Source organism: Thamnophis sirtalis, unplaced genomic scaffold (genome assembly GCF_051295495.1).
Source record: "Thamnophis sirtalis isolate CommonGarterSnake01/CBP01778 unplaced genomic scaffold, rThaSir2_p1.2 scaffold_8, whole genome shotgun sequence".
Classification (NCBI taxonomy): Eukaryota; Metazoa; Chordata; class Lepidosauria; order Squamata; family Natricidae; genus Thamnophis; species Thamnophis sirtalis.
In genome coordinates this window covers 63,809,535-63,831,604 of record NW_028261388.1, presented here as the reverse complement: position 1 = coordinate 63,831,604, position 22,070 = coordinate 63,809,535, and the positions used below count along the sequence as shown (strand labels likewise).

Sequence of the window (22,070 nt, the reverse complement as noted above, 5' to 3'; positions counted from 1 at the left end):
TATATATATATATATATATATATATATATATATATATATATATGATTTTTTTTACAACCCCCGGTATGCCCAAATATGGGAGGAAGATCACTACTTCCATTCTCTGTCCTTCGGCTCGTTACAAGAGACCATCCAGGCAGAAACCCAATATTTTTACTGTTGCCTTTTTGTTCCATTTTGTTGTGTTTGTGCTGATAAATAAATAAAGGGAGACTAGTATAGATCTATTTCAAGCTATTTAGCTCTCATCAGCTAGCCATACCCTTACTGGGATTTGAACCTGGGCTATATTACATACTAGCCAGACTTCTTAGCCATTAGGCCACAGGCTCTTATCTGTTATCAGCGAATAACAATATATATATATATATATATATATATATATATATGTATGTATGTATGTATGTATGTATGTATGTATGTATGTATGTATGTATGTATATATGTATATATGTATATATGTATATATGTATATATGTATATATGTATATATGTATATATGTATATATGTATATATGTATATATGTATATATGTATATATGTATATATGTATATATGTATATATGTATATAGTAAGTAATTTGTGTGTGTGTGTTTTACCTGCCTCTGCTGGCACGCGGACTGGCACTTTATTTTTTATGTGGGACATAGTGGCCAGCAGGGCTTTTGGACATAGCAGCAGGCCAGGGCTTTAATTTGGACATAGCGGCAGGGCGGCTTTTGCCTCTACCGTAGATAAAAGCAGCTGATCTGACTGTTCCCGAAGCCGCCACTTTTATTTGTTTAATATAACACAGCGCCAGCCTCGGGTTCTCCTAGTGCTTTTTGGAAGGGCCCGTTGCTCGCTCGACTGTGCCAGAGGACCTTTGCCGGCTCTTCCACCTCCTGCATCTCCGATCCCGCCTTCTCCCTCCGAACACCCTGCGGCCCAGGCAGTCTTGGCTCCAGGTGTCCGGAAGACAAGCGCCATCGAGCAGGATGCGTCCCACTGTATGGCGGACACGGCACCAGGAATTTAAAGCCCTGCTGCCATGTCCACCATAGAGCGGCTTTTGCCCGCTTGCCTCACCAGCCATAAACCTCACCGCACGTCACTGACTAGATGGCAGGTTCATTAAACAAAACATTGTACTTGAACAGTATTCTTGAACAGTATTCAAATGATTGGGTGGATATATGTGTATTGAATGAGGTGCTGCAGAATTACCATTATGATTTGAATTAAATAAATATTTATATATTTATATAAATATTTAAATATTGTAACATTTCCTATCATATAAATAAAACAAAATCCAAAAAGATATTGATAGGTTTGAAAAGATAAATTAATGCAGAGAAATACAAAGTCCTTCACTTATGAAAAAGAAATAAGATGTAACTGTGAAAAGGATACTAAAATAAAAAGCTTATTACAATAATAGTGTAGCTGCTAGAAAAGCAAATGCAATTTTGGGTGTAATTATATATACAGGTGGAGGAGGAAGAGGGGGCAGAAGAGGGGGAGGAGAAAAGGAGTAGGTGGAGCAGGAAGATGTCAACAGTTCTTCTCTTATCATCATAATGCATGATACAGAAAAGTATTATTAAGTACAATACTAGGAACATAGAATAGAAATAAATAAATATTAGGAAACACTTCCTAGTGGAAACAGCATTTGGACAATTTATTAGTTTATGAAGGAACTTCTCTTTCTGAGTGAGCACAGTCAAAGGCTGAACAACAATCTCTTGAGGATAATTTAATTCTGATCCCTGCACTGAATAGGGAATTAATGACTTAAATTGTCTTTTCAAATTATTTAATTCTATATCTGTAATTCATTTGATTTCCTTCACAGCAGTAGTCAGTTATTTTTTCTAAAACATCACAATACACAAATGTATATATTTTTTCTAGACAGTTTTTTTTGCAGGAGAAAAAAATTATTCTCTTGATTTATAAAATGCAGCCTTTGTGTAATGAAAGTTAGTGTATTGGAAGGATTCCTGATCTTTTAGGTTTATACTAACACTTTGATGGTAAATGCAAATTTAGACATTTGAATAAATATTAGCAGAAACCCAATTATCTCAAGGCACTGAAGCATTTTTTATTGTTAACAAATGTCTATTGTTAATGGCAGTCTCATTTATTTCTGTAGCACTTCTAAACCAAGAGAAAAGAGCAATCTAACTTCTGTTCTGATGTATTCTTGGCATCACTGGAACAATTTCTGTCTCACACTCTTTTCACTCTTAACAAATATGTGATACTAAATGATTTATTTTATTTTCTAGCTTCTGCAGCATTGTTTACTACAAGTTTTATAGTTGTTGAATGTTTAGAATTATTTGTGTTATCAATCAAATGCTTAAGGGAAGTCTACAAATACTATTTGTATTGCGATGTATCGTGACTTGATTTTTTTTGCCTTTGTGGAGCCAGGGTAGGCATACCCTGTGCATGACGCATCTGACCCGTGAGTCACCAGTTTGACACCTCTGCTCTAGTATAATCTTTCTCATGCTCCTTGTTCTGTCAGATAGAGTAACTGAAGCTTTTTTCAAAGCACATGAGATGCAACAGCTTGAATAAAAACAGCTGAAGAACTATAGATGTTTAAGTAAAACAACTAAAATAAAATGTTTTCAACAAACAATTCTTCCTGTTTTTTCCAGTGAATGGAACAAAGATCAAAACAATCTTTGCAAATAGTTTTGAAAATTGGAAAGGTACAGCTTTAATATAACAATACCTTAAAGTATTCCTTTCCCTCTAAAATGATCTAACTAAAATAATGGAAACTGAAGAGGGCAGTAGGATTCTTTTCCTTATAATTATATTCATCCTTGAAATACTAAGAATCTGGATTCTACATCCTTTTAAATTGATTTTTAAAAATCCACCTAGCAGACTAGATAGTTCTGTCATTCTCTCTATTATGGTATATCAGACAAGTTTACTATTTCAGTGCTAGCAAAAACATGATTGACAGAAATGAAGCTGCAGCTGGAAAACTTAGCAAGAAGGAAGGGAAAACTATATCATTAGTTAACTTGATGGCTATTCAAATCCATATCAAATGGTGATTTTGTTATACAGTATATTCCACTAAAAAACACCCTTGAGTTTTCATATGAGCCTTAAAAATAATTTCTTCATATAATCCCTTTGAAAAATAAGGGATTTATATACTATGAAGGCTATTGAAATAAATAATAAAAGGCAAAGCTGATGCAATGAAAGTAAGGCTTTCTGTGAAGCATATCAAACACATTTGAGTTTAATCTTATTTATTTTTATATGAATGATTTACAAAACTAATGCTTATAAACACTGACACTGTACCTTGAACGATAAAGTCCCTTAAATTTCTACAAAGACCTGAAATGGTATCTATTATAATAACTTACAGTGTGTTTTAAAAATGGCAAGCAAGCAATGCCAGAGGAGATTATGTTACTACTGTATGCTGTATTTCTTATAATGCTTAAGATTGAAGGGATGACATCTAGGCTGAAAAAATAGGTGCAGAAGCACTCCTTCATTTAGTTGCCACTGGGATTTTGGCCTGCTGATAAAGAATGCTCTTCAAACTTTAAATGGTAAAAAGAGTTGGCCTGGAAGGAAAATCTTGGGATTTCTTGGCCAAACAAAAGCTGAACAATCTGAAATGAAGAAATTATTTTTTGATTATCAGAGATGTTTTATCTTTACTCTTGAGAAAGTAACAGCTATTTAATGTACATATTTCAGAGCAGCTGTTAACTTACCTGCTGCAAACAGCATGACAGCAACAGGCCTGTAGAACCTCCTCCGTGATCCCACACAAATAGAAATTAGTCCAACCAAAAAAGCTATAAGAATTATGGCAGCACCACCCAACAGCATAGAAAGAGTAGCAATCTGCCAATCTATAAAGAAAAAGTAACAAGATGGGAATTTATTTATTTTTAAAAAAATATTTTTAAACAAACCAGAACAAACAAAAATGTAAAACACATACATCCTTCTTCCATTTCATATAGCGTATCGTTTAGTTACAAGATTTTGTGCATCCTTTCCATGGTCACCACTTGCAATTATATATCGAGTCACAAATTGTTCATTTGGTAAACATAGATGCATTAATGTTATATGACAATTTTTCAACTATAACTATTATTCCTTAATTTTAAACAAAGTATTCTAAATATTGAATCCATACATACAACATCATTTTGCATCAATAATTCAACTCCAATTATTATTCCTACATTTTAAACAGAATATTCTATATATTAAAATCATACTTCCATTACATCATTCTAATCTGTTTATCAATGCTAAACCCTTATAGTATTGCATGTATCATTCTATTATTCTTAAAATATAAAAAGTTCTCCCACTTTTCCCATTACCATGATTTTTTATCTAACCATTGATAAAACAAATCCCAAACCTTGTAAAATTGTTCATCTTCTTGTTCTCTAATTTCAAATGTCAATTTACTCATTTCCTTACATTCCATAATTTTTTGAATAATTTCCTCCTGCATTAGTATTTTCTCATTTTTCCAATTTTTTGCAAATACAATTCTAGCTGCTGTTAAAACATTTACAATCAAATAGTTCAAATCTCTATTATATATTTCTGGTATAATTCCCAATAAAAAAAATCTCTGGTTTTAAGTCTATATGTTTTTGTGTCATTTTCTCCAACCACGTATGAATCTTTGTCCAATATCTTTTAGCTTCTGCTCAAGTCCACCACATATGGTAATATGAACCTGAAGTCTGATGACATTTCCAACACTTTTCTGATTTATTCTTGAACATTCTTGCTATTCTTGTCAGGGGTAGATGCCACCTGTAAAACATCTTATACAAATTTTCTTTATATGTAGTTGACTGTCATTTTATAATTTTGAGACCACAATTTCTGCCACATCTCTAATTCAATCCCATACCCAAAATCCGTCCCCCTCAAGCTATTATAGTTCCTTTAACTTGTTCTTCTTTTAACTTAACCTCTAGTAAGTGTCCATAAAGGTTTTTAATTACTTTTTCATCAATACCCATCAAAAGTTTATCTAACTCAGTAATTTTATCATAAAAACCTTCCTCTTTACGATCCTTGTCATATCTACATTGTACTTGCACATATGGAAACTAGTTAATCTTTATATCTTCCTTTTCCAGTTCTTGCATATATTTAAATTCACCCTCTGCATTCAATATTTCACCATATATAACTGCTTGTTCCTTTTTGTATATTATTGTGTATGAAAAGGCTTCAATAGTTGATAGCCAGACTGGAATTTTTAAATAATATTGTCTTTTAATCTTCTCCCAATTTAGTAGCAAGTAGGTAATGTCTTCTAAAATACCCCTGTGTTTTAGTTCCCTTGTACCATAAAAAGGCATGCCATCCCAACAACAGGTCATGTCCTTCAAGGGTCAATAGTCTGGTATTCCTTAGTGTTATCCATTCTTTAACCCACATCAAACTTGCTGCCTGGTGATATAGTTCCCAATTGGGCAGGCTCAATCCTCCTCTTATTCTTGCATCCTGTAACAATTTTATTTTTATTCTTGCTTCCCCCCCCCCCCCGCCATATGTACTTCAACACTATTTTATTTAAGTCATCAAAATATTCCTTCCTTAGTCTAATTGAAATCATCTGGAACAGATATAAAATTCTAGGTAAAATGTTCATTTTAATTGTAGATATTCTCCCTATCATCGAAAGTTGTAGATTTTCCCATTTCTTCAGATCCATCGCGATCTGTTGTTTGAGTTTATTATAGTTGTCTTTAAGAACGCTACATCTTGCTGTTAAATATATCCCCAAATATTTAACCTTGTTCGTGACTTGCATCTCCAAAGTTTCTGCCAACTCTTCTTTTTGTCTTGTTGACATATTCTTTTTCAGGAGCTTCATTTTGTCTTTATTTATTTTTAATCCTGCTACTTTTCCATATTCTTCTATTCTTTCTATCAATTTAGGTGCTGTTTCTAATGGATCCTCTAGGATGAAGACCAAGTCATCTGTGAATGCATGTAGCTTGTATTCTTCCTTTTTTGATTTTCATTCCCTTTATTTGTTTTCCTTCTCTGACATTTCTATTTAAGACTTCTAATGTTAAGACAAAAAGTAATGGTGATAGTGGGCAGCCTTGTCTCATCCCTTTCTTTATTTCAATAGACTCTGTCAAATCTCCATTTATTATTATTTTAGCTGTTTGTTTATAATATATAGTTTGTATGATTTGAATAAATTTCTCACCAAAGCCCATCTGTTCCAGTTGTAACAGCATAAAGTGCCAATTCATGTTGTCAACTGCCTTCTGAGCATCCAAAAACATCAATGCCAATTGTTTTTCAGGGTGTGCCTCATAATATTCCAAAGTATCTAAAATTATCCTCATATTATCTTTAATTTGGCAGAAACTCATTTTGATCAGAGTGGATGAAACTATTTAAGTATTTTTAAGTCATTCTGCCAATATTGAGGCGAAAAACTTATAATCCGAATTTAACAGGAAGATTGGTCTATAATTCTTAATTTGTAATAAATCGGCCTCCTCCTTTGGTAAAAGTGTAATATATGCTTCGGACCATAATTTGGTAATTCTCCTCTCTGGCATCACCTCATTCATAGTTTCTAATAATGGAAGGGATTCCTGCAGGGTCTTATAAAATTCCGCTGGTAGTCCATCTGGGCCGAGGGCCTTCCTGTTCTTTTGTTTTTTAAGTGTTTCAGTTAGCTCCATCATAGTTATTTTGCCTTCTAGCATTGTTGCAGTTTCTTTGGGTATCTGGGGTCAGTTGGCTTCCTGTAAGTATTGTTTCACTCCTGCCTCATCTGTATTCTCATGATCATATAGTTTACAGTAGTAGTCTTGTATAATTTTTTTCTTCTCTTCATTCCCATAACAGGTTTTCCCTTGATCGTAGTATCTCTCTTTTCTCAGTTTGTATGCCAACCATCTGCCAGGTTTATTAGCATTTTCAAAGTAATTCTGTTTAGCACCCCTAATTTTGGGGCTAATTCCTCTTTTTCCATTAACCCTATTTTGTGTCTAATCATATCCCGTGACCCGTCAAAACCGCGGTCGACAAAACCGCGCTCGACGAAAGCGCGTACCTGACGTCATCAGCAGCGCGACGAAAAAAATTAAAAAATAAATAAAATTAAAATTAAAATAAAATTAAAGCAAGCCGATTCACATAAAGGTAAGAGTTAGGTTTAGGGTTAGGGTTAGGGTTAGGTTAAGGGTTAGGGTTAGGGTTAGGTTAAGGGTTAGGGTTAGGTTTAGGGTTACGTTAAGCATTAGGGTTAGGTTTAGCGTTAGGTTAAGGGTTACCGTTAGGTTTAGCGTTAGATTAAGGGTTAGGTTTAGGGTTAGGTTTAGGGTTAGGTTAAGGGTTAGGTTTAGGGTTAGGGTTAGGGTTAGGGTTAGGTTTGGGGGGGTTAGGGTAAGGTTTTCGCTTTAATTTTAAATTTACCGCTCACAGCGCGATGTTTTCGTCGCGCTGTGATGACGTCACGTACGCGCTTTTGTCGAGCGCACAATTGTCTACCGCGGTTTTGTGGTGGAACCTCATATCCATTCTTACTTTAATGTCCTTTTGTGTGGAGTTCTGTAGATCTTTTTCAAGACCCTTATATTCATTGTCAAGTCCTTTAAGTGTTTATCTTTTTTAAAATATTTCTCTTCCTTGTGTAGTCAATTATTAGACCTCTGGTATAGGACTTCATTGTATCCCAAAGGTTCTGCATTGATGTCTCCTCTTTTCTATTTTCTTTAAAGAAAAAGGCCAATTCCTTTTCAATTTTCTGTATAGTCTTTTTCTTTTAATACAGTGTTGTTTAATGTCCACCTAGATCTTTTTCTTTGTTCTTTACATTTAATTATCATTGGGTTGTGGTATACCCAAATACTTGTTTCAATCTCAATTTCCTGTATATTATAGGCCAATTCAATCGCTACCCAAATCACATTGATTCTAGAGTAAGATAAATGTCTGTTTGAATAAAAAGTATACTTTTTTTTAGTGGGATTTCTCTCTCTCCAAGCATCCTTTAAACCCATCTCATCGATCATTTTAAAAAAGGATTTAGGGAGTATCTTTCTATTAAACTTTGTTGTTTTTTGTGAGTTATAGTCCATATTTTTATCTACGATTCCATTAAAATCTCCTATTCTACAAATATTTAAGTAGTCCAAATCCATTATTTTCCTGTGTAATTTTCTGTAAAATTCATATTGTTTATCATTAGGTGCATAAATTGCTATTAGGAGCATTTTCTTATTTTTGTCCATAATTTCCACCATCAAAATTCTTCCATCATCATCTGTATAAATTTGTTTCACTGAGATAATATCTTTGATGTAAAGGATCACTCCTCTTTTCTTACAGGTTGCCAATGAGGTAAACATTTTCCCCAGTTTTGGTTGCCTTAATAAGTGTTCATGTTGCTTTTGAATATGCACTTCTTATAGACAAATTATATCCAATTTTAGTTTCCCTAATTTGTGAAATATTTTCTTTCTTTTATTTGCTGAATTAAGTCCATTTATGTTAATTGAAATCATTTTCTTTTCTTCCATATTTATGTTTTATACATAGGATTTATTGCTGTGGTGGCTTTAGATTCTCGTGGTTCTCTAATATCCATGCCACCTACAGTACCTTCTTCTATCTCGATCCCGCCTACTGCTCCTTCATCTTTTTCAGTTGAAGCTGAAGTCACCGCTCGTGGTTCTGTCAAAGATTCTTTATGTCCAGTCTCCTCAGCCTTCCCTCCAAAGTGTTCTTCAAAAAATGCTTTTGCTTTTTTGAATGCATCTATTCTGTATCTTTGTCCTTGCCATACAAACATTAAACCTTCTGGTATCAACCATCTGTAATTAATACCTTTTTTTGAGTAAGATTTTAGTGAAAAATTGATATTCTCTTCTCGATTCTCTCACTTTTCTTGGTATTTGCTTCAAAACTACAATCTCCTTGCCTTTGTACTCCAGTTTTCTATCTCTTGCTTTTTGAAGTATTTGCATCCTAATTGCTTTCTTGGTAAATCTTACATGAACTTCCCTTGGCAGTTCATTTCTCGCTGCATATCTTGTATAAACTCAAAATGCTTCATCTATAGCATCAGCCATCTTCTCTTGGGTTAACTCGAGGACATTTGTCACAATTTATATCATTATTTGTAACAGGTTTTCACCTTTTTCTTCTATGTTTTGGAATCTTAGAAAAAATTCTGACCTTTCCATCTCCCAATGCAGTATTCCAAAATTATCTTTTTTGACTGCACTCAGTCAATTATCAATCTCCCCAATTTTCTTCTCTCTTTGGTCACCTTTTTCTTCATTTTTGTGTAGTCTATCTCCATATTTCATCACCATTTGTTGAATACTATCAATTTTTTCATTTGTTTTAATTGCTTTTTGTTCTATGTTCCCTGTTTGTTGTTCTATTGTCTCAATTCTTTTTTCCATGTTTTCTATTCTCTTTTCTATGTTATCTGTTTTTGCTTGCAAATTCTGAATTCCTTGCATAATTATCTCTAAGGTAACTGCCTTCTCTCCCTTTTCTTTTTCCTGTTGCAACATTGTCTGTATTGATCTTTGTCCTCCTGCTGGTGAGGAGGAGGGTGTTGTTGTTGCAGAGCCAGTGGTTATTATTCTTTTACTCATCTTCAAATTTTTCTGTATTATAGTCCACTTGGTATAAAGATCAATTGTAATCCCAAATGCACATAAGGTGATCAAGGTTAAAAAAAGGAAAGAAAAAAAGTCAATTATAATCCCAAATTGACCATGAAGTGGACTAAGGTAAAAAAAGTAAAAAGATAGATGAAAAAGAAAACAAAAAGGCCAAAAAAAGGGAAGAAAATTCTGCAGGAAAAAAGCCAAGATTAAAACAAGATGGCAATAATATTGGAAGAGCTAGGAGTGGAAATCTTTAATGAAGTTTTAGGAAAAGCCAAGATACCTGAATCATGGACAGAAGCAATAATATCGCTAATCCCAAAAGAAGAAACCAATCTACAAGAAATTCAAAATTACAGGCCAATTTTATTATTAAACTCTGATTATAAAATATTTGCAGCAATTATGGCAGGAAGAATTAAACAGATTTTAAATGAAGGAATACATCCGGATCAAAATGGATTTTTACCCTACAGACACTTTAAAAATAATACAGGAGTCATCCTAGACATAATAGAGTATTACGAGGCGCATCCAGAAAAGCAAATGGTACTGGTTTTCTTTGATGCACAAAAAGCATTTGACAACGTAATCTGGAAATTTATAATAACACTATTGGATAAGATGAAATTCTGAGAAAAATTTATAAAAATGATAGGAGGATTTTATAACACTCAGACAGCCAAGGTTCTGATGAATGGAGATCTAACAGAAAAGATTGAAATAAAAAAGGAGTCAGACAGGGATGCCCACTCTCTCCTTTGCTGTTTATATTAACTTTGGAAATTTTACTAAATGAAATTCGGAAAGACCAGGGAATAAAAGGTTTAAGACTCAAAAATGAAGAATATAAGGCCCAAGCCTATGCCGATGACTTAGTATTTGTTCTAGAGGACCCATTAGAATCCAGCCTGAAATTAATTCAAAAATTAGATGAATATGGCAAAATGGCAGGACTAAAGATCAATAAAGACAAAACAAAAATGATAACCAAGAACATGACAAAAAAGCAAGAAGAGGAACTGGAAGTAGCATCCAGAATGCAAACAACTAAGAAAGTGAAATACTTGGGGATCTGGGTGTCGGCAAAATGTTCCACAATTAAAGACGATAATCATAATAAATTAGTGATACAAATAAAGAAAGATTTAGAAAATTGGAAAAATATTCAGTTATCACTCATGGGATGTATAATGACAATTAAAATGAATATCTTACCAAGAATCCTATTCCTGTTGCAAGCTGCACCTATTAATCCGGGTAAAAAATTCTTTCAAGAATTAAATAAAATAACCGCTAGGTTCATTTGGCAGGGATGAAAATCGAGGATTAAATTAAAGTCAGTGCAAGACAGCAAGGAGAGGGGAAGCTTAGCATTACCAAATTGGAATTTATACGCATCAGCAGTAACAATAACATTGGTGAAGGACTGGATAGAGCTAAAGAATAAAAGAATGTTGACCTTAGAAAGCCATGATCTGCAAGCAGGCTGGCATACATTCCTATGGGATGACAAAAATAAAACACATAAATACTTTCAAAATCATTTAATCAGAAGAGCGTTATTGCAAAAATGGTTCAAAATCAAAAAAATCCACTATGTGAAAATCCTGAATTGGCTATCACCGACAGAAAGGACAACTCACCCACATTTTATAGATTTGAACAAAATCCTAAGATACAGAGACTTAATTGATAGACAGGGAAATTTAAAAACAATTGAAGAATTGGCAGATCAGAACATGAAAGTTGAATTAGAATTGATTTTTATTTTTTTTATTTTTTTTAGAATTAGAATTGATTTTATTTGTAGGCCGCCCTTTTCCCTGAGGGGACTCAGGGCGGCTCACAGAAAACCAGGGAAGGGGGAATACAACACTAAGACGGAAATTTTGACTGGCTAACTTACCTCCAAATCAAAACTAAATACAATAAAGATACTAAATTATATGACATCGAAACAGAACCACATGAATTGAATCAAATTATTCAAAGCTCAGAAAGAAAGATGATAGGGAGAATATATAAATTCCTCCTGAAGTATAAAATGGAAGAGGAAATTGTAAAAGAACAAATGATAAAATGGATGCAGAACTTTGGCTATAATATTAAATTAGACAAATGGGAAAAAATTTGGGGAATAAACTTAAATATGACACTATCAGTTCCATACAAGAAAAACCAGTACAAAATGTTGTACAGATGGCTTAGCTAAAATCTTAACAAATACCTCCCCAAAACGTTGGAAATACGAATCAATACACGGAACATATTACCATTTATGGTGGACCTGTGAGGAGGCTAAAATTTTTTGGAAAAGGATCAAAAATTGGCTGAAGGCAATAACAAGGGTTAAAATAGAATGGAAACCTGAAGTTTTTTTATTAGGAATAATGTCTGCGAAATACAAAAGAAATCCAGTATTTAATACTACATATAATTACGGCGGCAAGGATTGCCTTTGCCCAGAAATGGAAAAACAAATTAATTCCAAGCGAAGATGAAATAATAAGAAAGGTTATGGACTGTGCCAAAATGGACAAACTAACTAAAGAAACCCAGGGAAAAGAAGAATCAGAATTCTACCAGATATGGGATAAATGGTATAGGTAGATGGAGGAAAGAAACAAAAATCAATGAAGGAATATAACAAAACTCAAAAAAATAATAGTTATGAGTAAAATAAGAGGGTTAAGAATGGTGAAATCCAAATGAAATACAATAGAAGGGGAAATAATATAAGGTGAGCAGTATCAATTGATAATTGCTATTATAAAGAACAGGAAGTTCCTGTTCCTATTGTATTGTATAAATGTGGTATACGTCTAAATTCTCTGTGTGTGTATTTTACATGTTTGTTAATAAAAATCTTAAAAAAATAAAATAAAACAAGAAGGCAAAATGGAGACAGTAGATAAATCTACTGACAAAGATGTGGGAAGAAAAAAGAAAACAAAAACTCATAAAAGAGAATAAAAAGATGTGAGAAGAAAAAAGAAAACAAAAACTCATAAAAGAGAATAAAAATCTTCAATCTTTTCTATGCCATCATCCAATTGAAAAGAGACAAAAAAACCAAATAAGGGACCCAACTTCACAGCAAAGAGAAGTAAATACTGCCACCAGCAAAAAAAGAAAGAAAGAGAGATAGTTTCAAGGCTTCTTTTAGAATTAAAGCTTTCCAAGCAAAAGGAAAATAAATTCAAAGCTTTTATAAAATAAAAGCCTTTCACGATCACTTCAGGCTTGTTTTTACAGTTGTTAGCTATTCTCTCCAGGCAGAATTTCAAGGACTGAAAATTTCAGAGTGAGTACCTGTATAAATAACTCTTCTCCTATCAGTCCTGACTGAGCCAGTAACCTTGGAGAGCAACTTTTTCCAAACTGTTCATTCAAACACAAAACAGAAACAAAATTTCAAAGCCTCTAGGTAGCAGTGTTACTTAACCAAAACTTTCCTTCTCTGTATTGCATTCTCTGCCTTATTAAGAGAAAAAAAGTAGTAAAAAGCCAAATAAGGAAAAAGAAAATAGTACAATGAACTTTAAGTGTGTGTGTGTATGTATGTATGTATGTATGTATATATATATATATATATATATATATATATATATATATATATATATATATATAATGTATATATATATATATATATATATATATATATATATATATATTATATATATATATATATATATATATATATATATATATATATATATATATATATATATATATATATATATATAGGCTTATATATATATATATATATATATATAGGCTTATATATATATATATAGGCATATATATACATATACATATACATATACATATACATATACATATACATATACATATACATATACATATACATATACATATACATATACATATACATATACATATACATATACATATACATATACATATACATATACATATACATATACATATACATATACATATACATATACATATACATATATATATATATATATATATATATATATATATATATATATATATATCTTAAACAGTGGAACAGTAGAACTTAATTATCAAACAGTCCAAAAAGTAAAAGACAGGAAAACGAAAGGAAAAAAACCCGCTCCATTTAACACTGCGCTGAATAGAAAGTCCAGTCAGGCTTCCGACAATAAAAAGGAGAAAAAAAGTAAAAACTTTCACTTTGACTGTAGCCTTATTTTCGCCGCTTGCTCTCTCTCATCAGTCTTTATTTTAAATTAGTTCTCTTCATTTAGGGTGTTCTTATAAATCGGAAAAAAGGGTAAAAATCTCACCATAAACGACACACTCTCTCCTGCACTTTCACTTCTGAAGCTGTCAGCAGATTTACCAGCCTTTACTTGACAGTTTTATCCACTATTTTGTGTCATTTTTACTATTTGTAGCAATAGCAATAGCAATAGCAGTAGACTTATATACCGCTTCATAGGCCTTTCAGGCCTCTCTAAGCGGTTTACAGAGAGTCAGCATATTGCCCCCAACAATCTGGGTCCTCATTTTACCCACCTCGGAAGGATGGAAGGCTGAGTCAACCCTGAGCCGGTGAGATTTGAACCGCTGACCTGCTGATCTAGCAGTAGCCTGCAGTGCTGCATTTAACCACTGCGCCACCTTGTATTATAGGTGTTGTTGGCTGGGGATTTCAATTTCTATAGAAAGAATTGGACCAACATATAATAACAATTTAAGTGATTTTCTATTGAAAAAAATGATTTAACAATGGAAATAGAGCAAAGATTGATAATTACTAGGCATCAGAGGTGAGTCACTGCCGGTTTGGCCTGGAATTGGCCAAACCTGTAGTAGTGACAGTGGGAGGATCCGCCCACCTCCCCAGATGCTTCTGCGCATGGAGCATGCCTGAACTGGTAGAAACAAAATTGGCAACCCACCACTGCTAGGCATATTATACATTGAAAGTTATTATTGTGCTTCACAAAGAAAATGTTCTTCCATCTTTCCCTTAGTTCTGGGTAGTAGGTTCCTATGGCCAACACTAGAAATATCCTTCCAATTAAAAATAGCTTCAGCAAAATAATTGTCTGAGGACTGGTAAATATTGACATCATGGAAAACATATGATTGTTGATAGTAAAAAAAGGTCTTGATGGAATATAATCAATTAGATTTTAACAGTATCTGTCAGACTGATAAACTGAATTTTTTCCTTGATTTAATTTACATGTACTTCTGAATATTTATAATCTTATTTCCTTTAAAAAGGAAATACTATTTTAAACATTTATAAAATGTTTTGAAATTCAAATATTTCATCCAAATTTTATTTCATATTCTGTTCTAATTTTACCAGGTATATTCCAATGGTAACTGCCTTTTTATAGTTGAAAATACTTTTTCTAATATTAGTGAGATCTAGAATTATTCAGAAGACTTCCAGGGAAGAAATGGCAGACTGAAGATGGCTCTGCAAAAATGGACCCGAGAACCACAGCAGAATGAAGAGGCGGTGGATAGACTGGGTTTTCAATAATTCCTCTCCAGATAAGTAGGGGAGATTGCCATAAATGCTCCAGATGGCTACTTCTTAGAAGCAGATTGCAAGATAGCAGTCTCTGACAGGTTTGGAGATCTGGTGGGCAAAGGAAAACTGTTTTCAGTACCTTTAAAAGGACACTATTTTTGCATATTTCCTTTTTTTAAATCCTTTCAAAAATTGCTCCTAGAAAGAGTCTGGAGCCTGGGGAGGGTGAAAAATAGGTCCACCGTGCCATTGTGTGCCAAAAGCAGGGGGAGCACAGGGGATCGTGCACGCATGCATGGGGGTTTGTGCACATAGAATTATGGATATGGGCATGCACACGCACACCCACCTACGCTCCCTCTGCTTTTGGTATGTGATGGCAAAAAGTTTAGCCATCACTGCACTTCAGATTGTGAGTCTTAAGTGCTCTGGATAGTAGATTTTTTTTTCAGACATTACCTTTACCTATTCAAGTTAATACAGGGGCACAGAATAGTTTTCTTAAGTTTTAGCTGCCTTGATAATTGATATTACAAAATACCTCTGCTTACAACAGAGATTGACCTTCTCCACTATCAAAGTTTTTTTGTATAGCTTTCTGTTGCAAATAATTATGTTCTAATCAAGGAGATTATTGTTCCCACTATTGTGGGAAACCCCACACCCCAGAAGATTGAAATATTTTGGGAAATATTTTTTAAAAAGGCAGGATAGTATATTTCCCCTAAAGAAGAAATGGAAATAAATCTTAAGGGAGCCAGAAACCAACCTGAATTTCTCCCGGCTTGGAATTGAACCTGGATATTTCTTCCAACACGAGTATGATTAGAAGAAGGAATGGACTGCTCACCATTTCTGTATTGGATTGAAAATGCAAGGGGAATGTCTGAACAGCATCTTAATTGAAACTCTTGGAAAATAAACATTGCTAGCTCATTTCTCTAAATGCAATATAAAATTCTTACCATGAAATGACAAGTCAAGAGCAATTGAAACTACTTCAAATAATTTACAATCTGTAGATCTAAGTTTGGGTTTCTAGTGCTTCAGCACATGCATGTGTTCCAGTTTGGGCACTCAGTGCTGAAAAGGTTTGCCATCAATGACCTATATAGTTAGGATTATGCTTTCATATGATGTTCAATAAATTGAGAGAAGGAATTGGGTATTCTGAGTTGTAAGGAGTGCCCTTTATGAATTTTAGGGGGAAAGGGGAATCAAGGTAGCTACAGAATTTTGCCTCTGAAAGTCTTTCCAAGTGGTAACAGAGGACATTTCCGTCTTTTAAACATTCCCTTTGACATCGATTCATTGCCCATATTAAGATGCCCATTCTATTCTTAAAACTACAATTCTTACTGACCTATACTAACGTAGCTATGGTCAAGTGATGCTGAGTCAATTTTTCCCAGTCTGTATGTACAAATTAATGTTCTGTGTAATTCTAAAGGCCCAATTCAAGAGTCATTTCTAATGTATAGATGATAGCAACAACAACAACAACAACATGCATTATTCATACAAAGAAGTTCAAGGATTGTTGGCTAACCTCAGTGCTTCTTCCTGCATAAAATCTAAGCTGCCCAATATGCCCTTGTTAAATATGAATATAAGAGAGGAAGTCTGAACTTCTGGGCTTCTCTTGCAGGTAGGTTTTCTTTTCTAAGATTAAAAACAAATGATCTCTTCTGTGAAATGTTTTTTCTTTTCATGTTTTGTCCCATGATCAAAATATGGCAAGACTACTATCCCAAAAACATATGTTAATAGTTTTTATACCTCAACTAGCTGATAACCCGGCATTGCCCGAGTATTTATTTATAGGGGGGAAATATCCAGATCAAATGTAATTTCTAATGTTGGGTTTTTCCCCTTACCAGAGGGAGCCCCCTTGTGGATTACTGTGAATCCATTACCATGGCAACTCCACTGCTCTGTACATTAGAATCCATTTTACAGCAGTACATTAGAAGCCATTTTAGGGCACAACAGGCTGTGTCTTAACAGTTAGGGGTGTCTTACCCCACAGTATTTTTTTCCAGAGAGTAAGTCATCTGTGTACCAAGTTTGGTTGAAATTGCTCTAGGTGTTCCAGAGTTATTCTGGAACACACACACACACACACACACACACACACACACACACACATACATACATACAATGAATTGAATGAATATAGATGGATTGATTCTGCAAAAGAGAGGTGACTAACACAGTTCAATATAAATCAGTGTTTTTCAAACTAGGCAACTTTAAGATGTATGAATTTCAACTTTCAGAACAGCTGGCTTGGGAATTCTGGAAGTTGAAATCTATATATCTTACAGTGAGGTGCGGTGAGGTTTATGGCTGGTGAGTCAAGCGGGCAAAAGCCACTCTATGGCGGACATGGCGGCAGGGCTTTAAAGTCCCAGCGCCATGTCCGCCATAGAGCAGGACGCGTCCTGCTGTATGGTGGACACGGCGCCGGGACTTTAAAGCCCTGTTGCCCTGTCCGCCATCCCACTCTATGTCTGCGTGCCTCATCTACATAAGGAATTTTTCGGCTTTTAACCCTTGCTTAACTCTGTTCAAGTGATCATAAAAATAGACTAAATGAGGCACGTGGTTCTCTCGCCTCCTCCTGCAGACGGCACTTTTTAAAAAGGCTTTTTTAAACAGTTAAGCACTAAGCAGAGTCATCCACTGTGACTCTGGCAGCAAGTACCTCAGCCTTTTTCCTTTTAATTTTTTTTCTTTTCATGATGACAGTGATGAGGCCCTGCCTCCCCTGCCTGCATGTCATGGATATCTTAAAAGTTGACAAGTTTGAAAAACACTGGCCTGAATCAAATACCTTTATCTAAATTAGCTGAATGATTCTTCTTCTTTTTTTAAAAAAAACATAGCAGTTAATAAATCATCTGCCAGGTTTTCTACTGACCTGTAAGTACATTCTAGATTTATACACTTTTTTAAAGCTAGCTTAGATCAAAATCAAGATTTGGGAACTATTTAATTGACTTTTGTTTTTTTTAAATGAACAAATAAAAATTCAGTTCAATATTTATAGTACACCTCAATGAATATTCATAGAATAAGGGGCAGTTAATATGTTATAAAAAGGTAACAGTTCCCCTCACATATATGTGCTAGTCGTTTCCAACTCTAGGGGACGGTGCTCGTCTCTGTTTCAAAGCCGAAGAGCCAGCACTGTCCGAAGAAATCTCCATGGTCATGTGGCTGGCATGACTAAATGCCGAAGGTGCACCGAGTGCTGTCTCCTTCCCACCAAAGGTTGTTCCTATTTTTCTACTTGCATTTTTATAGGCTTTCGAACTGGTAGGTTGGCAGAAGCTAGGACAAGTAACAGGAGCTCCCTCCATTACATCTGAGAAACTTTGGTACCTTCCCATAAAGTTCTTCTACCACCTCTCCACATAAAATTGGGATTGATGAAGCAATTTGTAAAATCATTTCCAAGAGATGGAGAATGCTTCAAATACTTGGTCACCAAGTTTCCATGCCTGTCGGAGGCAAAATTGAAGGAATGTGTGTTCGTCGGACTAGACATTAGAAGGCTTATAATTGATCAAGAGTTTGTCAATACCATGATGGATGCTGAAAATGAAGGGTGGATTGCATTTAAAGAAGTCGTACAGAAATTTTTAGGAAATAACAAAGAGCCTTACTACAAAAAGATCATCGGAAGAATGCTGAAAGCATTTCAAGCTTTAGGTTGCCTGATGAGTTTGAAAGTGCATTTCCTCCAGTCCCACCTTGACTACTTTCCTGAAAATTTGGGAGCTGTGAGTGAGATCAAGGTGAACGATTCCACCAAGACATTGAAGAGATGGAAAGGAGATATCAGGGAAAATGGAGCATTACAATGATGGCAGACTACTGTTGGGTGCTTCAGAGAGGCATTCCAGATGCTACTCACAAGTGTAAATGCACCAAGAGGAGCCTCACAAGGAAGAAGAATCGAGTTTAGTGTGTGTAGGTGAGCTCATTTAATTTCACATTTTCACAGCTGAAATGTTGGAAAGATTTTAAACACTTTTTTAAAAAACAGGAAGAACAGTTGTAGATGTAATATGTAGATCTTCCTTGCACATTTTGGTCTCAAAAGTTGGGGACTACACTTATAAACTGAATCTTCTAGAACACATTTGAACACTATTTCAAGTAGATTTATACCTAGTTAATACTTGGAAGACACTGCATTAAGACTCAGTGCTCCTTTTCAAATTATTTTCAAATATTCAAAGGTGCTACTGATCAGACTTAATCAGGAAAGTGATTACTTTAAATCCCACTATTTCAATGCACACATTGTTCTGCATGTTTGATTTAACTGTAAACTAATGTGTTTCACAGATAATTTTTTGAGTATTTTTGATAACATGCAAATTAACATTGCTCAATATTTAACCATCTTGATGACTTTTATTCTTGAAGTTTAGCTTTACATTTTCAGAATCGTTTTTGTAAGACTGATCAAATCAATCTGCTCCTGTTCTATTTTAAAGCTTTGGTTTATCAGTGCTTCAGTAATGACCTTTCTTCCCTTTAAGAAACTTAAATTGTTCGTCTCTTATCTTTCCACAGTTTCAACATTTCTTAGAGTAACATGCATTATGGATTTTTCTTAAAAGCATGAATTGTTCTATTCTATTTTTCATATGGATACTTTCTATAATAAGCCATTACTTTTTATTCCATTGCATTAAAGCAAAACAGTGTTTTTAGAAGTTACATTTCATATAACACAATCCTAAATGGGACTGGGGAATAAAAACATTAAAATTTAAAAAAATCTGCCTAATAGTTATCTTTGCTAACCAGGTTTGAGTTGTGTGAAGTGTGAAGCATAGTGTGAAAAGTATTGGAAGAAATTATCATGTTATTCTTAAATAGAGATATTCTTTAATAGATAGATACAGTGGGGCAAAAAAGTATTTAGTCAGACACCAATTGTGCAAGTTCTCCCACTTAAAAAGATGAGAGAGGCCTGTAATTGACATCATAGGTAGACTTCAACTATGAGAGACAAAATGAGAAAACAAATCCAAACAATCACATTGTCTAATTTGGAAATAATTTTTTTGCAAATTATGGTGGAAAATAAGTATTTGGTCACCTACAAACAAGCAAGATTTCTGGCCCTCACAGACCTGTAACTTCTTCTTTAAGAGGCTCCTCTGTCCTCCACTCATTACCTGTATTAATGGCACCTGTTTGAACTTGTTAGCAGTATAAAAGACACCTGTCCACAACCTCAAACAGTCACACTCCAAACTCCACTATGGTGAAGACCAAAGAGCTGTCGAAGGACACCAGAAACAAAATTGTAGACCTGCACCAGGCTGGGAAGACTGAATATGCAATAGGCAAGCAGCTTGGTGTGAAGAAATCAACTGTGGGAGCAATAATTAGAAAATGGAAGACATACAAAACCACTGATAATCTCCTTCGATCTGGGGCTCCACACAAGATCTCATCCCGTGGGATCAAAATGATCACAAGAACGATAAGCAAAAATCCCAGAACCACATGGGGGGACCTAGTGAATGACCTGCAGAGAGGTGGGACCAACATAACCCCATAGAAAATCTTTGGAGGGAGTTGAAAGTCCGTGTTGCCCAGCGAAAGCCCCAAAACTGCTCTAGAGGAGATCTGCATGGAGGAATGGGCCAACATACCAGCAACAGTGTGTGCCAACCTTGTGAAGACTTACAGAAAACGTTTGACCTCTGTCATTGCCAACGAAGGATATATAACAAAGTATTGAGATGAACTTTTGATATTGACCAAATACTTATTTTCGACCATAGTTTGCAAAAAAATTCTTTCCAAATCAGACAATGTGATTGTCTGGATTTGTTTTCTCATTTTGTCTCTCATGGTTGAGGTCTACCTACGATGTCAATTACAGGCCTCTCTCATCTTTTTAAGTGGGAGAACTTGCACAATTGGTGGCTGACTAAATACTTTTTTGCCCCACTGTAGATAGATAGCAATAGCAATAGCAATAGCAATAGCAGTAGACTTATATACCGCTTCATAGGCCTTTCAGGCCTCTCTAAGCGGTTTACAGAGAGTCAGCATATTGCCCCCAACAATCCGGGTCCTCATTTTACCCACCTCGGAAGGATGGAAGGCTGAGTCAACCCTGAGCCGGTGAGATTTGAACCGCTGACCTGCTGATCTAGCAGTAGCCTGCAGTGCTGCATTTAACCACTGCGCCACCTTGGCTCTTAGATAGATAGATAGATAGATAGATAGATAGATAGATAGATAGATAGATAGATAGATAGATAGATAGATAGATAGATATGCAGAGTAGTCAATAACTGATTGCATATAATCTGAAAATGTATCTCTATACATATATACCATTTGATATTGAAGTCCAACTTAATCTGAGGATGTAGACATAAAAATGACCTAAATAATAGGCAAGTGACAACATTTGAAAATTTTTAAAATATTTACAATCTTTGTGCAATGAAATAATGTTTTTGTATATATCATAATTATAGAACAATTTAACAAGAGAAGTAAAGCACTGCAGCAAATTATGTAGCCTATAATTCTTCACACAAAGAATGAATGCAACATGAAATTATTATTGGCTGTTCTAGGTACAGGAAATTGCTCCAAAGTTCAATGACTGTTTAGTGGGCATTTATTCCACAATTCATAAGAACAAGTAACCTTACAATTATACAAAGAAAGGAGTTACAGCAAGTCAAATCTACTAGTACATTATCTATCCTTGAATAATATTGCTTTTAAACAGATATATTGATTTACTGAAAAATGAAGCCTTCATGTGTCTTATTCCACATATTCAAATATAGACATCTTTTCCTAACTGATATTTTAGTGAAAT

General features: G+C 34.4%; 1 protein-coding gene across 1 annotated transcript in view; it reads right to left on the bottom strand.

Annotated features, from left to right (window-relative positions):
- Nucleotides 1-22,070, bottom strand: part of TMEM47 (transmembrane protein 47) — a 46,190-nt gene that overhangs the window by 3,059 nt on the left and 21,061 nt on the right. Inside the window, exon 2 of the mRNA XM_014067951.2 lies at nucleotides 3,757-3,897. Within this exon, the coding sequence (XP_013923426.1) occupies nucleotides 3,757-3,897 (141 nt within the window). The remainder of the gene's footprint in view (nucleotides 1-3,756; nucleotides 3,898-22,070) is intronic.